Source organism: Pteronotus mesoamericanus, unplaced genomic scaffold (genome assembly GCF_021234165.1).
Source record: "Pteronotus mesoamericanus isolate MK-2021 breed Mesoamerican mustached bat unplaced genomic scaffold, CSHL_Meso_final contig_55, whole genome shotgun sequence".
In the NCBI taxonomy this organism is placed as follows: domain Eukaryota; kingdom Metazoa; phylum Chordata; class Mammalia; order Chiroptera; family Mormoopidae; genus Pteronotus; species Pteronotus mesoamericanus.
This window is the reverse complement of record NW_026555198.1, coordinates 9,811,462-9,828,915: the sequence shown is the minus strand read 5'-3', so window position 1 is coordinate 9,828,915 and position 17,454 is coordinate 9,811,462. Positions and strand designations below refer to the sequence as shown.

At 42.9% G+C, this 17,454-nt stretch overlaps 1 protein-coding gene across 1 annotated transcript; it reads left to right on the top strand.

Moving 5' to 3' along the window:
* The first annotated feature begins 1,714 nt into the window (after positions 1-1,714).
* On the top strand, positions 1,715-9,603 carry PIN4 (peptidylprolyl cis/trans isomerase, NIMA-interacting 4). Its single transcript, XM_054579552.1, has 4 exons — positions 1,715-1,809; positions 5,026-5,099; positions 8,936-9,055; positions 9,427-9,603. Exons 1-4 carry the CDS (start codon positions 1,767-1,769, stop codon positions 9,583-9,585), a joined length of 396 nt encoding a protein of 131 aa, XP_054435527.1. The 5' UTR covers positions 1,715-1,766; the 3' UTR covers positions 9,586-9,603.
* Positions 9,604-17,454: the final 7,851 nt, after the last annotated feature.

The following is a 17,454-nucleotide window of genomic DNA, read 5'->3' as shown; positions in this document are numbered from 1 at the left end:
TGAACTCTGCTTCACTCCCACACCAGACTGCATAGCCAGTCGTCTCTGGAAAGGCTGTTCCCTGTGAAAACCCAGAAGTAAAGGCGCCCCCTGGGCTTCCTGGTTGTGGATGAGCCTATGAACATCAGGCCACACTATCATTGTTAAAGCCCACCCTACATCTCCCAGCTGGACTTGGAAAGTCAGTACATGGCTCCTGTGGGATCCACCTCAGAAGTGGGGGAGCAATGATCCCTTTGCTCTTGGTGTGTTCCCAAGATCTTAGTTGATCAACTAAGTTGATCACTCCCGATCTGAAACAAGGTGTGCCCAAGATGTGCTGTGTCCAGAAATCACAGCAGCACAACATGAGGGGACTGCTTCTTATGTATGAGTTGGAGGTGGGCATGGTCTCAAAAATACCTGACCCACTGGTCTGAGCAAAAAACATCCCAAGCCCATTAAGGCTGTCTCCAAACACTGAACTCTGAGCTGGACCACCTACAGGTTCTGGCTGGCTGAGGGAGTTGGCCACAGCTATCTTGTGGGGTGAAGGAAAAGCCCTTATAAATTGGGGGGAAGGGATTGCGGGTTAGGAGAGAAAGTATGAGGGCACAAATTCAAAACTCACTATCTTAAGCTACTACTCTATGAACTAGTCATTGTTTTATGTGCTTTATACATATGAACTTACTTAATTCTTATAACATCCTGTAAGTAGGCACTATTATCAACTCCATTTTACAGATGATGAAACTTAGCCAAAGCAACTGAGGTAACTTCAGGGTCACAGAGCTAGTAGCCAGATGGGGGAGCGGGGATTTGAAACCACGTGTCTGGCTCAAGGATCCATGCTTTTAACTATGATACTATACTGCACCGTTATAGTAATTTTGGAAAATGCACAGAAACATACATAAAAACCCGTGCTACCACTGCTGGTCACATTTTGCTAGGTAGCCTTCCTGTCCTTCATATGCATATATTATATAGTACACTATGTACTTTCTAAAAAAAGGAATATTCTATAGCTTGGTCTGTAATCTTCCTTAAGGCCATTTCCCGTGTCTATACAGACAGCTTTACACTCGTTATTGTAAATGGCGCATATCCTTTCCCGTGATTGAAACATTTTTTTAAGCAATGTCCTACTGCTTCCAATTTTTCTCCATGACACAGTTCTGCAAGAGGCACAAGGGTGACAGCCTTTTTAGAAAACTACCTTTTGAACCCAATCAGCTACAACTGCAAAATAAAATTTAGACATGAAAAACCACAAGGGAGCGCGGGATTGTGTGTAGCAGGGGGCAGGAGGAGGGGCAGCCACAGAGGCTCTTCCTGCTTTCCCTTTGTCTGGAGGCCACGCGGGATTGGCTAGAGCCGGCGCCGAGAGACTGCAGAGGCCCGCGGCTTCCACTACGCACGCGTAAAGGGTGTGGGGTTGGGAGAGCGGGGGAACGGGGGAACGGGGAAACGGGGGAAGAGCAGAACTGGCGCAAATAAGGGTGTGTGAAAGAAACAAAAAGCGCAAAGGCGGGTTTCCTGCCTCGCTTTACCTTTGGCCCCGCCCCAGCCCTAGCTTCTTATTGGTCAGGTATCTTCAGCCCTATTGGTCCGAGAGCCAAAGGCCTGGGCCTGCCCCTAGACATGCCTGCTTCCGGAGCCGCAGCAAAAACGGTCAGTTGCAATGCTGCTTTCAGGCATTTGTTTGGGACAGGCCCGGGGGGGCTTGAAGGGGCTTTGTACGGCAACAGACACAGTCGAGAGTTCAACGTCAAGTTTCGCAGATGCCGCCCAAAGGAAAAAGCGGTTCTGGAAAAGGGGGAAAAGGTAGAGCGGCCAGAGCAACCAGGGAGGCAGGGGTCGGCTGAGAAGCGAGGGGAGGGACCTGACCGGCGACCCCCGGGGACCGGGACAGAGGTAGGGGGTGGTCAGTGACCAGGAAGTGATTAGAGACAATCAGTGTGGGCTTCTCTGGAAAGCTTTAATTTAAAAAACGTGGAAATTAGACGGTATGTAGAAGAGGACAAAGGACTAGAGAAAGTTTTGTTTCGGGAAAACTTGGGAGTGAGGCTGATGTGAAGGATCCAGTAGAGTTTGGGAGGTAAAGCTAGAGGACTGAGATTTAGGAAAAAAACGGGGTTCAGGACAGAAGTGGAGCAGTTGAACATTGAAGAGAAGGGACACCTGATGCTTGAGGCCACAAGGAAAAAGATGGGCATGGGTGTGGTTGTAAAAATTGGGGCCCAAGAGGGGGAAGGGGTGGAGTTCGTAGGAGATCGTACTTAATGGCCTCAATTTCTTTTTTTTAAAGATTTTATTTATTTTTAGAGAGAGAGGAAGGGAGGGGGAAAGAGAAAAGCATCAGTGTGTGAGAGAAACATCGATCAGTTGGCTCTCACACGCCCCCAGCTGGGGACCTGGCCTGCAACCCAAGTATGTTCCCTGACCGGAATCCAACCGGCGACCTTTGGGTTTGTGAGATGGTGATCAACCCATGAGCCACACCAGTCAGGACATGCCCTCAAGTTCTTAGTAGAGTGGAAGGCAAGGGTAATTTTTAAGACTGAGGGACAGGGACTGAGTAGGAGTCTTGAGATTGGTAAATATTTGGGATAGTCGCTGAAGATGATGTGAGGCGAGATGAAACACTAATAAAAAAGATTGTCCTCAGGTCCGAGCGCCTAAGATTGAAGGCCATGAAATTGTAGGGGACTCATTCTACACAGTCATGATTTACCTAATACCGGGCAACTGGCACAGTATGGGATTGAAAAGAGTGAGAAATAGCCCTGGCTGGCGTGGCTCAGTGGGTTGAACGCGGGCCTGAGAACCAAAGCGTCGCCAGTTTGATTCCGAGTGTAGGGTACATGCCTGGGTTGCGGGCCAGGTTCCCAGTAGAGGGCGTGCTAGAGGCGACCACACATTGATGTTTTCTTTCCCTCTCTTCCTCCCTTCCCCTCTCTCTAAAAATAAGTAATTTTTTTTTTTAATGAGTTAGGTATAGCCTTGAGCCAAGGTCCAGGTTGTGTTGGACAATGATACTAGAATAGTAGCAACCCAAGGGAATTAAGGGTGCTAGTGGGAAGGGATCGGGTTCAGATGATCAAGCATAAGGTTCAGACTGGGAAGGGAAGGAGAATTCCAAGAGTGTAGGGGAGCATAGCTGGATAAAGGGACTGAAGGTGGGGGTGGTTTCTGTGAAGACAAAGAGCCAGTGTTGTGGGAATGGGGCATGAGAGAGCTGGAAGAACAGGAAGTTGTGGCCAGAGACTGAACTACTAGTTTGGAGCAGCAGTTTCATTGTGTGCCTCTGGGAGCAGGTGGCCTGGAGTAGAAAGTATGGGCATTTGGGAAGGAGGTCCAGAAGTGTGCAGTTAGGTTGTTGGATGATCCCTCAGTGTAGATGGTGAGCTCATCTAAAATGACAGCAGGAGTGAGAGTGGAAAGGAAGCCTGAAGCTGATGCCAAAGTCCTCAGTCAATCAAAGGGAGTGAGGTGGCAGTCAGAAGATGACCGCATCTAATGGGGGAGAGGGTGGGATAACTGGAAGCCATCATTGTTCAACAATAAATATACAGTAAATCCACTTAAGAGTTTGATGTAGCCCTGGCTGGTGTGGCTCAGTGGATTGAGCCTCAACCTGTGAACCACAAGATCACTGCTTTGACTCCCAGTCAGGGCACATGGCTGGGTTGTGGGCCAGGTCCCCAGTTGAGGGCATGTGAGAGGCAACAGATTGATGTTTCTCTCACACGTTTCTCTCCCTCTCTTTCTCGCTCCCTTCCCCGCTCTCTAAAAATAAATTTAAAAAAAGAGTTTGATGTAATAAAACTCCTTTGGCATTAATATGTTCTTCAGCGTCATGTGGTCAGTACAGTATTTTGGGTTTTCAAGTTTAGTTGAAATTTATTGAACAACTGTGTGCCAGGCACTGTGCTAGTCTTTGGAGCTACGTGTATGACGGAGTGTCCTGATTAAAAATCTTCAATAGCTCCCTATTACTTCTAGGATAAATTCGAAGTTCCCTTATGGGGCCCAAAGGTCCTCATGCCCTAACCCTCAGCCACGTCCTCTGCGCTCATCTTCCACCTCAGATTAGGCTTTATGCAGTTTCCAACACATACCTTCCTGTTCTTCCACCCTGGAGTGTCCCCTCACTTTTGTTCTTGCTTCACCTGGTCAGTGCCTATACATCTAGGAAGCCTTCCGTGATTGGCTAAAATGTCCATCTGTGCTTCTATAGCCCCTTGTCCATAGGTCATAGATTATTCTCCTGAAATGATCTGTTTACATTATCTGAGAGCAAGTGAGCCCTGTGAAGAAAGGTGCCTTGGCTTGTTCATCTTTGTATTCCCAGTGACTGGAACCTAGTACGTACTTAGGAAATGTTTATTGAACTGAACATTTAATCCAGCAATAGTTCTAAGGAAAATCAGTCTCTTAACAGTAAGTATGCCGCCATTGGCACAGAAGTTGACATTGTAATAAAATGATATACTAGTAAAACGTAAGTTTCCGCCAATGCTTGTTAATCTGAATACTGATAACTTTTCTTAGGAACCTATCAATAGGCAATGTAGCAGCCTCTGGGAATTTGAACATAAATGTATTCTTTAGCTAAATATGGGTGGTAGGGAATTTGATCTTTATTTAAAATATATTCTTAGAGATTTTATATACTGGAATTGTGGGTAGTCAACTACATAGTTGCAGTGCTTAATTAGAAATTTTACAGGAGCTCAGGGGTTTTCACTTAGAAGGCAGGATATCAAACTGGGTCCAGAGAATCTGGGCCTGGCTTCTGGGACTCTCATCCAATCATTAGTACACTCACCTGTGTATTTTTCAGTAAAGGACGTATGTAGGGCACAGATTTCCTGTTTTAAGAGGTGAGTCACAGATTAACTTATCTTGATGTAGTCAAGTGTTGGCAGAATTCCCTTTTGAAGCTTGGTGCTGTGACAAGTATCAACTCCTGTTGTGTTGAACCTTTCTGTAATCAAGGTGCTGTTTAAATGAGTACGTGTCATCTCTTCTCTAAAGGGGGAGCAGCATCTGGGAGTGACAGTTCTGACAAGAAGTCTCAGGGTCCCAAAGGTGGTGGCAATGCAGTAAAGGTGAGCTACTAGTTCCTCTTTTTATTTCCATGTTAAATGTAAATAACATATGTACATGTGTTATTTTGGTACACAGAAAAGGAAAAGATAGTTTGCTTAACTCATTCTAAGGGAACAGGCCAACACTGATAGAAAATCAAGATAACACAAATTGGAAAATATCAACCAATCTCACTTACGAACCGGCGACCCTTTGGTTCGCAGGCTGGCACTCAGTCCACTGAGCCACACCAGCTAGGGCTCATTTAGCATAATTCTGCAGATTTTATTCCATTGCTGTGTGTATCAATAGTCTGCTTCTTTGTACTGCTGAGTAGTGTTCCATGGAATGGAAGTGCCATAGTGTGTTTAACTGTTTACCTGCTGAGGGACAGCTGGGTTGTGAGCAGTGTTTGTGAAGGCCCCATAAGGGGAGAGACCCAGGACCCTCCAGCCTTTTAGAAAGGTCTACCTCCTTCCATGTCCTGCTGTTCTGCTTTAGACCCCACTCCTGAGCCGACCCCTGCCCTGTATCACTAGACTGTCCAGACTCTGAAACCCACTGCTGACCAGAGCATTCCCCTTCCCCTTCACTTCCTGCCTCCCCCAGTCCTGACCTCCTCTCTACACACAGACCTCCAGGCCTTCCAGCCCGCCCTGTTTCCCCACCTTCTCCCAGGCCTCGTGTCTGTTCTTCAAGCCTCGTATGTCCTGTAAGCTGGGAATTAGATCGAAGGACTTGACCATTGGATTGAGGATCCCCAACCTTTTTTTCCTTTTGGTTATCCTCTGCCTCCGCCTGCCAAACTACAACTCAGGGTCAGTCCAGTGGTCTGCCTTCTTGCACTTAAAACCAGAACTGCTGGACCCTACTGCAGAGTCACACAGCCTGCGCAGTGGGGAGTGGGGGTTAGGGCCACTAATTCCTGGTCTCTAACTTTAGCTGAGGCCCTCAGTACTGCTCAGCAGCCCTTTGCCGCTCACCTCAAGCCATCCACCACCCTGCTCCAGTCAGTTAACAAATCACTTCGTCCTGTGTTTCTCACCCCTAGTGTGCATCAGATTGACCTGGAGAGCTTCAAAAACTACCAATCCCTAGCACAGGCTCCAAGCCCAGATAAGAGGCCTCAGAATCACTGGGAGGTGGGACCTAGACCTTGATATTGTTTTTTTAGAAGTTCTAGGGGTGATTCTGATAGGATGGCAGGGTTGAGAAACACTGATCCAGTCTCACAGAGTTGGTATGAGGATTTCATGAGATAATGCATGTAAAGCACTTAGCATAGTGCCTAACAAATATTAGGGACTCAGTAACTTTTAAATATTCTTGTAATTTTCACAAGAAAACAATCCACAACTCATTGGCTTTCCAGCTCCCTACCAACAAAATTATCTTCACCTGCGTCTCTCTCCTTTCTTCCTTTGAGCCTAGATGGTTTCTCAGACAGTGCTCTGAATGCCAGACCTTGCTCTTTCATTTATCTCCACCCACTTCTTTTGCTATGTCTTCAATCTTTCCATCTTTGCTGCATCGTTCCCTTCATTCTGAAAAATATGCCTAGGGATCTTTAAAAATGCAGGGTCCAGCACAAATAATGCCCCTTTTTTATTACAAAATCTGTTTAACAAAATCATAAGCATGTGATTCTATAACATAACAGTATCACACTCAAGCACACCATGACATTTTAGGTGACATGTTCAAACTCAAACTATAAATAATTACACCTGTATTATTACCCTACCAACCACACTCTAGCAGGCCTTACTTTTGCCGAACCCTGTATATACATGTCTGTGACCCTTTTCCTCTGACCAAAGCCCTTTTTCCTTTTCTAATTCAGTTAGTTGGGGGAGAACCCCACATGCCTCGCTTTCCCACTTGCAATTACCTTCCTCAGTCAGCCTGCTGCAGTCTGGCTTCTGCACCTCACTACTCTTCTGAAACTGCTTGACTAAGGTCATTGACTAATCACTATTAAATTGATTGCACTTCTTACCTGATCACTCTGCAGCATTTAATACTGTTGACCATTTCCTCCTTGAAACTTTCTCCTGCCTTGGCTTCTGTTAACACACCTTCCTTTCCCACCCATTGGACCCTTCCTTTTTATCGTGCTTGTTGAGCTGCTTTCTTTGCTTACTGCTTAAACGGTGACATTCTCTGAGGATGTCTTTACCCTACTTGCTTCCTCATCTCATTCCACGTATCCTCCCTGGGTAACCTTATCAGCTCCTCCTGTAGCATCAGCTACTCCCTCCAAGCTGATTGCTCCCCAGTTCTCTCTGCAGCTGGGCACTCCTCTAAGGTGCCAGTCGTACACAGTTGCCAGTTGGTCAGTCACACTTGCAAACCCCACAGGTACTAGACTCATTATGTCTAACCTGTCACACTGTCCAAACCAGAATATTTGTTTATTCAAATATAAAGTGGCAGATGGTATCCCCTTTCTGTGACCATGAATGTTGTGTGCCCTTTCCCAGTAATTGAACCAGAGGTTGCTTTGTGGATGTGGAAGCAGAAAGGGGGAGGCCGTCTAGAAGCTGTTTTATCGAGACCGAGTTGAGGTCTGATGAACAGTCCTTGTGCCCCAACTTGACTCTTCTGTAGTGTCCAGATCATTGTCCCTGTCTCTCCTGGACAATGCTGGACACATTCTATAGAAACTTCCTCTCTGAGCCCTGCTTTTTGACACATTCTTTCCTTTGCTGTGTTTGTATCTCCTGTGTAGCTCCTCCAGTCAGGAAGCTACTCCTGTGGGTCTTGGATTCCCTCACCCCCAGTTTCATTAGTTGAACCCTGAGGACAGCCTTGGTTTGCTTGTCTCTTAAATTTGTAAAGCAGACGGCTTTAGCCCTGGCTGATGTGGCTCAGTGGATTGAGCGCCAACCTGCGAACCAATAGTCTCTGGTTTGATTCCCAGTCAGGGCATAAGCCTGGGTTGCAGGCCAGGTCCCCATTTGGGGACATGCAAGAGGCAGCCACACATTGGTGTTTCTCTCCCTCTCTCCCTCCCTTCCCTTCTCTCTAAAAGTAAATAAAGAAAATCTTTTAAAAAGTTAAATAAATAAAGCAGACAGCTTTAGCACCACCCCGGTGTCACCTACAATATGAAACAAATAACATGTTCTATTTGAGTAGGAAATGAAAAATTCAGTAAAACAGATACCTTGACAAAATCATTTTTAAGGATATGCTTTTTTTCCCTAAAACATGACTTTTTGTAAACAGATCATAATTGAATACTTCTATGAGGTTAAGTGTTCTTAATATTCAAAATAAGGTACTTTCTCAAAGCGCTGAATTGTAGGGAGGCTTTATACATTTGGCCTCTTGGTAGAAAGTATTTCCTAGTAGGTTTTTTTCCATATCATCCCCACTGTGATGAAATAATAGACAGCTTTTATTGAATGCTAGCTGCATTATCTCAGTCTTCAAACCCTATGAGAATACGTAGGTACTGTTATTTTCTCAGTGTACAAATGGGGAAAGCAGAGATTTAAAAGCATGCCTGAGATCATACAGCAGAGTTGGGATTTGACCCCAGGACCCAAAATTTCAACCATTGTCATGTTTCCTCTTCCTGTTACCACTGAAGTACATGGTTAAGATGGGAGCTACCCACAGCCAGGAGACCATTTTCCTTCTAAATTGGGGTGCCAAAGATACTGTCTTGATAGGCGAAATGGGTTTCTGGTCATTGCCCAACTGGGTAGACTTCTGGGATTTTCCATTGCCATGAGCTAATGTAATTTTTCACTAGTGAGGGTAATCTAGACATGAGTGCTGTATTGTGAAGAAATGAATTGTTTGGATCTCCAGGTATTATGTGAACATATTTTTTTTTTCCTTATAGGTCAGGCACATTCTGTGTGAGAAACACGGGAAAATCATGGAAGCCTTGGAAAAGTTAAAGTCTGGAATGAGATTCAATGAAGTGGCCACACAATATAGTGAAGATAAAGCCAGGCAAGGGGTATGTTGCTCTTATCATTTGAAATGATCTGTCCCCCAGCAGTAGGGATTATTTCCATGTTTTGCCATTAATTTTAGACATACCTTGGTTTAAAGATCTTAAAACCAGAAATGTCCAACTTGTGAACAGTTGACTATGGATCACCTGTGTCTAAACCTAGGCGTGACCAAAATTGCACGGCTCACAGATACCCAGCAATATTGCAACTGCTTGTGTGTTCAGTGCAGAGTTGGACTTCCGTCTGTCTTTCCTGTCTGGCCTACTTCTTTATAGCCCAGATGAATAAACCTAGGAACCTTAGTATTCAAGCTACAGTAGAACTGTTCCCTCTTCACAACCACTTGACATCACGTATTTTTTGGGTTTTTCAGGGCGACTTGGGTTGGATGACCAGAGGGTCCATGGTGGGACCATTTCAAGAAGCAGCATTTGCTTTGCCTGTAAGTGGGCTGGACAAGCCTGTGTTTACAGACCCTCCAGTTAAGACAAAATTTGGATATCATATCATCATGGTTGAAGGGAGAAAATAAAATTGCATAGAATACAGATTGTGTTTTATATATTCTGCTTATTTCTGTAAAAGGTGTTAAATAATCCTTGTATTTTATGAACTCTGTCATTGTGGGTTTGGAAGTGAAAAACTGGGTGGGTAAAGGCTATTATACACTGCACTAGGCATTCAGTCGGTGGTGGTTCTCAAAGTGGGTCAAGCAGACTCCTTTTAACCTGTCATCCTTTCCCCTCAGAACTAATTTATCTGATTCTCAGTGTATCCGTAAGTTAGTGTACCTTACGGGGAGTCAAGTATGAGCTCCCACTAATCATACATTGAATTGGGCATCAAAAAGACAGATCAGCATATGAAAATTATAAAGTAGGTTCCTAGACAACACTTGTTTTATAAGTTAGCCAACTGTGATCTGCCAGAACAATTATTATTAGCTCCGTTGTCTTCCAGGAGTATCCAACCTTTTAGTGTCTCTGGGCAACACTGGAAGAATAAGACTTGTCTTGGGCCACACATTAAATACACATGTGCTAACGATAACTGATGAGCAATAAAAAGGTTTTAAGTAAATTTATGATTTTGTGTTGGGCTGCATTCATAGACATCCTGGGCCGCAGGTTGGACACCGCTGGTAGTACATGACACATAAATGGCCATTCAACATTAACTCCTTTGTTTTTAAAATAAACATGTATTGGAGGGGAAATGGCACTCAGTTCTTCTGGTGGTTGTTTGCACTATACTGAGCAGTCTTTCACCAAGTGTTGGTTAAAGGGAGAAATGTCAGTATAAAAACATTCCCTCATCTTCAAATGTATACTTTATGTTATGAGCGGACATTCTAGGACTAATGTTCCATGTGTCTACATTTTTTAAATTTATAATTCCATATTTATATAACATACAAAAAGCGTAAAGAATATTATGCATACTGTACTGCATAAAAAAATAAAACTTTGGCCCTGGCTGGATGGCTCAGTTGGCATATCATTCTGTACACCAAAAGGTTGCGGGTTTGATCCCTGGTCATGGTGTGCATGGGAGACAACCAATTGATGTTTCTGTCTCTTTATTTTTATTTATTTTTAGAGAGAGGGGAAGAGAGGGAGAGAAACATCAATGTGTGAGAGAAACATGCACATTAGTTACCCTCTTGTGCTCCCCCAACCAGGGACCTAGCCCACAGCCCAGGCATGTGTTCTGACTGGGAAACAAACTGGCGACCTTTTGGTTCGCAGGCCAGCGCTCAGTTCACTGAGCCACACCAGCCAGGGCATCCCTTCCTCTCTCTTTAAAATCAATACACATATCCTCAGGTGAGGACTTAAATAAATAAATAAAATAAAACTTTACCAACACAACTATGTGATTCTTGACACTCATCTGACATGCCCACATTATGCCACACAGTTGCAACTTCACCTCCAGACCTGTCTTCCCATTTTGGAAGAGTTTCTGAGCACCTCAGCAGGTTATGCCTTATTTTTCCCACTGAGAAGACTAAAGGCTGCCCCCAGGATCCAGATACACCAGTATGATACAGAGCTGTTCACAATAGTAGGTATAAGATAAAACTGCATTAAAAACCACATTTGAAATAATGTCTCTAAGTAAGTGCTATCAGCCCTGGCTGGTGTGGCTCAGTGGATTGAGCATTGGCTTGCAAACTGAAAGGTCACTGGTTTGATTCCCAGTCAGGGCACATCCTGAGTCATGGACCAGCCCTGGTTGGGGATGTGCAAGAGGCAACCAATCAATGTTTCTCTCCCTCTCTTTCTCCCTCCCCCCTCTCTAAAAATAAAATATTTTTAAAAAGTTATAAATAAGGGCTATCAATTCTGAAAATCTTGAAGGAAATTCTGAAAAGCTTTACATGCAGGAGACACTACCAAGCTAGAGTCCTTTGCTTAGGAAATTGGCCTACCCAGGGTACTAAGTGCATGCCTTTTGCGTGTATGTCACCCACAAAGGAAGTAAGTCAGAGTGCCAAAAAAAGCAAACTAATTTCTGTGGCATGACAGTTACAGCTAGCTTGTGAGAAAGTGGGGTAGGAATGGGCCTCTGACACCAAGCAAACCTTTGGGAAGTTAGCTTTTGACTGGCAGCTAAGGTTGTGAAGAAGTTGGTAAGTGAAAAACAAGGATTTATACATGTGGCATATGCATTCAATTCTGCTTTGAAACTGCATCTTTTTCATTCAGTTCATAAAGAGTAAACCTCATTTTTAAAAACGCTCATTCATAGTAAAATAATTACAAATTAAAACCAACATGAGATCCCATTTTTAACCTGTCAGATTGGCAAAGTTCAAAATGTTCAACATTGTTGGTGAGGGTATGGGAAAACAGCTTTTCATTAATTAATAGTGGAAATGTATATTATTATAACTTCTATGGAGAAGATTTTGGCAGTACCTATCAAAATTATAGCCCTGGCTATTGTGGCTCGATTGGTTGGAGCATCATCCTGTGCACAGAAAGGTGGTGTGGGTTTGATTCCTGTTCAGGGCACATACCTAGGTTGCAGGTGCAATCCCCATTCAGGGCAAACAGAAGGCAACCGATCGATGTCCCTCTCTCACATCAATGTTTCTCTCTCTCCCCCTTCCTCTCTTTCTCTCTAAAAGCAATAAATGTAACCCTGGGCAAGGATTTTTAAAAAACTTGTAAAAATTATAAATATACTCTGACCCAGCAACTCCATTTTTTGTCATTTATCCTATGGATGTAATCACATGTATAAAAGGTACAAGGATATTCATTACAGCATCATTTAGAAAAAAACTGAATGTCCCTCAATAGATGATAAATTATGGTATACCCATTCAATAGAATACTATGCAACTGTGTAAAAATTACAAACTAAGGTGCAAACTATATATAGTATATTATCATTTGGGTAAAAACATAAAACATATACTGGTGCTTATACATAGACTGTCTCTGGAAATGGCAATCCAGAACTGGGAAGGGGCAGGTAAGAGACTTTACCTCATGCCCAAGCCTGTGAATCCCTTCTCAGAATGGTTTTAAATGAATAAAGTAAAATACGTAAGATTACAAAGGACACCAATTATACTGAGATAATCGAAAGTTTACACATATATATAACATCTGTTAAACCACTATATTAAGTGGTTTTTAAGTGGTTTAAAAACCACTGTAATTTTGCCCTGACTGGTGTGGCTCAATGGGCTGGGCATTGCCCTGGTTCGATTCCAGGTCAGGGCACATGCCTGGGTTGAGCCAGCTCCCCAGTTGGGGGCATGAGAGAGGCAATCAATCGATGTTTCTCTCCATCTCTTTCTCCCTCCTTCCCTTTCTCTCTAAAAATATAAAAATATTTTTAAAATAAAAACGATTTTGTAGTTGTGACTATCAATAGTATTTTAAGGTAGCTGCAATAACTATGAAGTCTGTGATTTCTATTGGTGACAAAGTCACAGGTACTGCTAATACTTCTGCAATGCGTTGCCTACATTCAGACATCTGAATTCTATCCATGAACTCCAGTTTAAAAATCCCTGCCCTAGATACTATTTGAATTTACTGTGTGCATATATTTTTCCCCAAAAAACTGTCATAATACACATTCAGAGAAGAATCATTTTGGTGTTCAGTGAGAAAGTCATGCACCTCAGAATGACGGGGATATATTCTGAGAAATGGGTTGTTAGGCAGTTCCGTTGTTGCATGAACGTCACAGCGCACTTGCACAAAGCCTAGGTGGTACAGCCTACACCTAGGCTGTATGGTACAGAGTACCGCTCCTACACTACAAACCTGGACAGCACATTACGGAACTGAATAGTGTAGGCAACACATGGTAGAGTACAATTATGGCATAAAAGATATTGAATGGCCCTGACCAGTGTGGCTCAGTTGGGCGTTGTACTGCAAGGTCAGGATACGTCTGAGTTGCAGCTTCAGTCCCCAGTTGGGTGCATGTGAGAGGCATCCAATCGATGTTTCTGTTTCTCCCTTCCTTCCCCTTTATTTAAAAATAAATCTTTTTAATAAAGATATAGAATGGTACACCTGTATGGGGCACTTAGCATGAATGGAGCGTGAAGGACTGGAAGTTGCTCTGGATGAATCAGTGAGTGGTGAGTGAATGTGAAGGACATTACACTACTATACTTTATAAACACTACACTTAGCTACACTAAATTTATAAAACAATGCAAGATTAAGTCAAGCCCAAGAAAAAATGATGCAATCAAAAGACGTGGTAGACATGAGGTGTATGAGGCTGCTCCCAGCCTAACAACATTGTTTTATAGCAAACGTTTTTATAAGTAGAGTACACTCTAAAATAATGGTAAATAGTAAATGTGTAAGCCAGTAACCTAGTCATTTATTATTATCAAGAATTATATAAATTGTATATGCTACATATTTTTACAGGACTGGCAGCATAGTAGGTTTGTTTACACCAGCATCACCACAAACACATGAGTAATGTTTTAAGCTAGATGTGACTACACAATAGGAATTTTTCAATTCCTTTACAATCTTACGGTTCCATGTCATATACGCAGTCTGTCATTGACTGAAACATGCAGTGCATAACTGTATTCTAGAACTTATGCCTCACTTTTTTTTTAATGTGGAGATTTAGATTTTATTCATTTTTAGAGAAAGGGGGAAGGGACAGAGAGAAACATCTATGTGTGAGATAAACACCAATCAGTTGGCTCTTGCACGCCCCCTACTGGGGACCTGGCCCGCAACCCAAGTGTTTGCCCTAGATTGGGAATCAAACCAGTGACCCTTTGGTTCACAGGCCGGCACTCAATCCACTGAGCTACACCAGCCAAGACTCACTTCTCAATCAAATGTATACAGGCCCCTAAAACCTCCTGGCAGGCAAATAAATTATTGCAGGCTAAGGCCTTTTTTTTTTTTTTTTTTTTTTAACATCAGCTGCATTTCCAAAACCATTTGTATGCTTGATGGAACTAACAAAAGATATAGTCTACATAGGGAAAGGGTGAGCTGGACTTAGATGCAGAGTATGAATTGCTGAATCAGTGTTACCACCAAGATTTTTTTAATGATACATATTAAATCACATTACCCTCCTTAAAATATTAGTAATAGTTAATTTTGGTAAGAGCAAAATTTTATATTCTCAATAAATAACCTATTATTTAAATTTCAGCTCATTGCTTTAACCAGTATATTAATATACAACATACATGAGAACAGTAGTATGTGAACTGTTAAAAGAGAAAACCATAGGCCCAAAATGGCATCACTTGTGCTAATGCCCATGATACCAAACCTAGACTTAATACCTTACCAAACTGGTTCTTTTTTTGTTGTTTTTTTTTAAAGATTTTATTATTTTTAGAGGGGAAGCAGGGGGAGGGGAACATCACTGTGTGGTTGCCTCTCACGCTTCCCCTACTGGGGACCTGGCCTGATAGAAACCCTTTGGTTTGCAGACCGGCACTCCTTCCACTGAGCCACACCAGCCAGAGCTAAACTGAAGTTTTGACCTTCACCAGAAATGTAATCTTAACCAGTCTGGAATTTTCTGGTCAACACCAATGAGGTGTCTGTCACAGGGGCCCTCTCCCTTTCCCACCCCCACAGAAAGAAAAGGCAATCTACATGATTAAAACCTTTGCCTTCCTGTTTAAAGATCTCATTTATTTATTTTCAGGGGGGGGGGGAAGAGAGGGAGAGAAACATCAATCAGTAGCCTCACACACACCCTGGCTGGGAACCGAACCCAGGAATTGAACTGGTGACCTTTCCCTTTGCAGGGCGATGCCCAACAAACTTGAGTGAGCCATGCCGGTCAGGGCACCTTCCCCTTTTTTCCTTTTGCTAATAATTCCCCTCCTCTGCCTTACCCTTCTCCCTATAAAAACCTTCCATTTTGTACAACTCCTGAGTACCCTACTTGCTGGATAGGATCCTGCTCAATTTATGAATCAATAAAGCAAATTAAATCTTCACATTTCCCTGGTTGAATTTTTTAACAGTATGTACATATAATTTCCAAGTAACTTTTATATGTGTTTGTAATATAATAAAAAATAAGTGGTCTTTGTCCCTGGTTCCTGGCACACAGCTCCTAGAACCCTTGGAATCTTGATTGTCTTTTGTATGCTGACTGGTATCTAAATAGCTTCAGATACAAACTGGCCACCACAAAGGCCAAGACCAAATTAGAGGGTTGGAACTTTTAGCCCCATCCCCTGGCCTCTGGGGACTAGAGATTGAGTTAATCAGCAATGGCCAATGACTTAAATAATCATGGCTAAGTAATGAACCCTCCATAAGTAAACCCTAAAGCTTAGGGCTAGTGAACACATCAAGATGCTGGGAGTGTAGCAATTCCAGAGGGCATGTACACTTCACCCACACACCCCAACCTCTATACCTTGCCCCATACATCTCTTCCATTTGGCAGTTTCACAGTTGTATTCTTTATAAAAATAGTAATAGTTCTGTGAGCTATTCTGGTAAATTATCTTTAAAATGTTCAGCACATAATAGATTCTCAGTAATCTTTATTTTTAGAGAGAGGGGAAGAAAGAGGAAACACCAATGTGTGGTTGCTTCTTGCACCCCCCCTACTGGGGACTTGGCCCACAACCCAGGCATGTGCCCTGAGTGGGAATCGTACCCAGGGACCCTTTGCTTCACAGTTCAGCGCTCAATCCACTGAGCCACACCAGCCAGGGCTATTCTACTGAACTCTTGAACCTGAAGAGGCAGTCTTGGAAACACTCAGTTTGTAGCCAAGTTAGACACAAGTGTGCATAACATGAAGACCCAATACCAGCAACTGGCATCTGAAGGGCAGTTTTATGGGAATGCACCTTTAAACCTGTGGAGTCTGACCCTAACTCCAGGTAGTGTCAGAACTGAGCTGAATCGTAGGACACCCAGTTGACTGTCTGCAGAGAATTGGAGAACTGCTTGGTGTGAAAACTCCTATATATTTGATGCCAGAAGCGAGTAAAAACAGCTCACATATTATAGTGGCTATAATATACATGGCTTTTCACTAGATAACGTAGTTAAAAATCCATTTCACCCCTTACTATGTGATCTTGGACAAGTCACAGCCTTGCTGAGTCTTAGTTTCCTCAACTAAAAATGAAAATGCCACCCTTGACCTCAAAAGATTATGGTAATGATTAAACAAGAAACTTAAGTAGAGTACCCATTATACAGCAGGTACCTGATAAATGCTAGTTCTCCTGCTCCAGTGACCAAGTGCAGAGTGTGCTATATTGCGCTTTGTTCCTGAGAAGGAACCAAACTCCTTTTCATTCTACAACCCAAAGATGCAATGTGCTAGCATATGTCAGAACACAGTTAGTGGTGAGGGAAGAGTGTCTAAGTGGTCAGCAAAGTGACTCTAGGATATGGTACGAGTGATAAAGAAGCCTAGCACCTAGCTTTCTGGTATATTAAACTGAGAGCATAAAATACCAGATCTTAGATTTGGAATACTAATGCCAACCTCATCCCTAAACTGAGTTTCTATATGCATTTGTCTGTATCACCTCAGTGAAATAAAGTGAAAGAAAAACGCTTGAGAAAAGTTAACTTTAATAATCGTATCTGAACTGTGATATACAAAAGTGATCATTTTCAGAATAAAATTTAAAATGGCGAGAGTAATTTTCACAGAAATATTTTCTAGAAATAATGTAGTTCTATTAAATCTATGGAGTATGCCTAAAAGAAAAACAGAACGTATGTATGGGAGGGGGGCAGAAACAGGTGGTAAATGCAGAATTTACAAAAAAGTTAGAAACAAAAACTTGCCCTTTGAGATCTCTTTCACCTCAAGCCAGAATGCTTCCTGATCTCAAAGAGTCCAACTATGACAAATTACCTCATACTCAGTTTTGCTTTGAAAT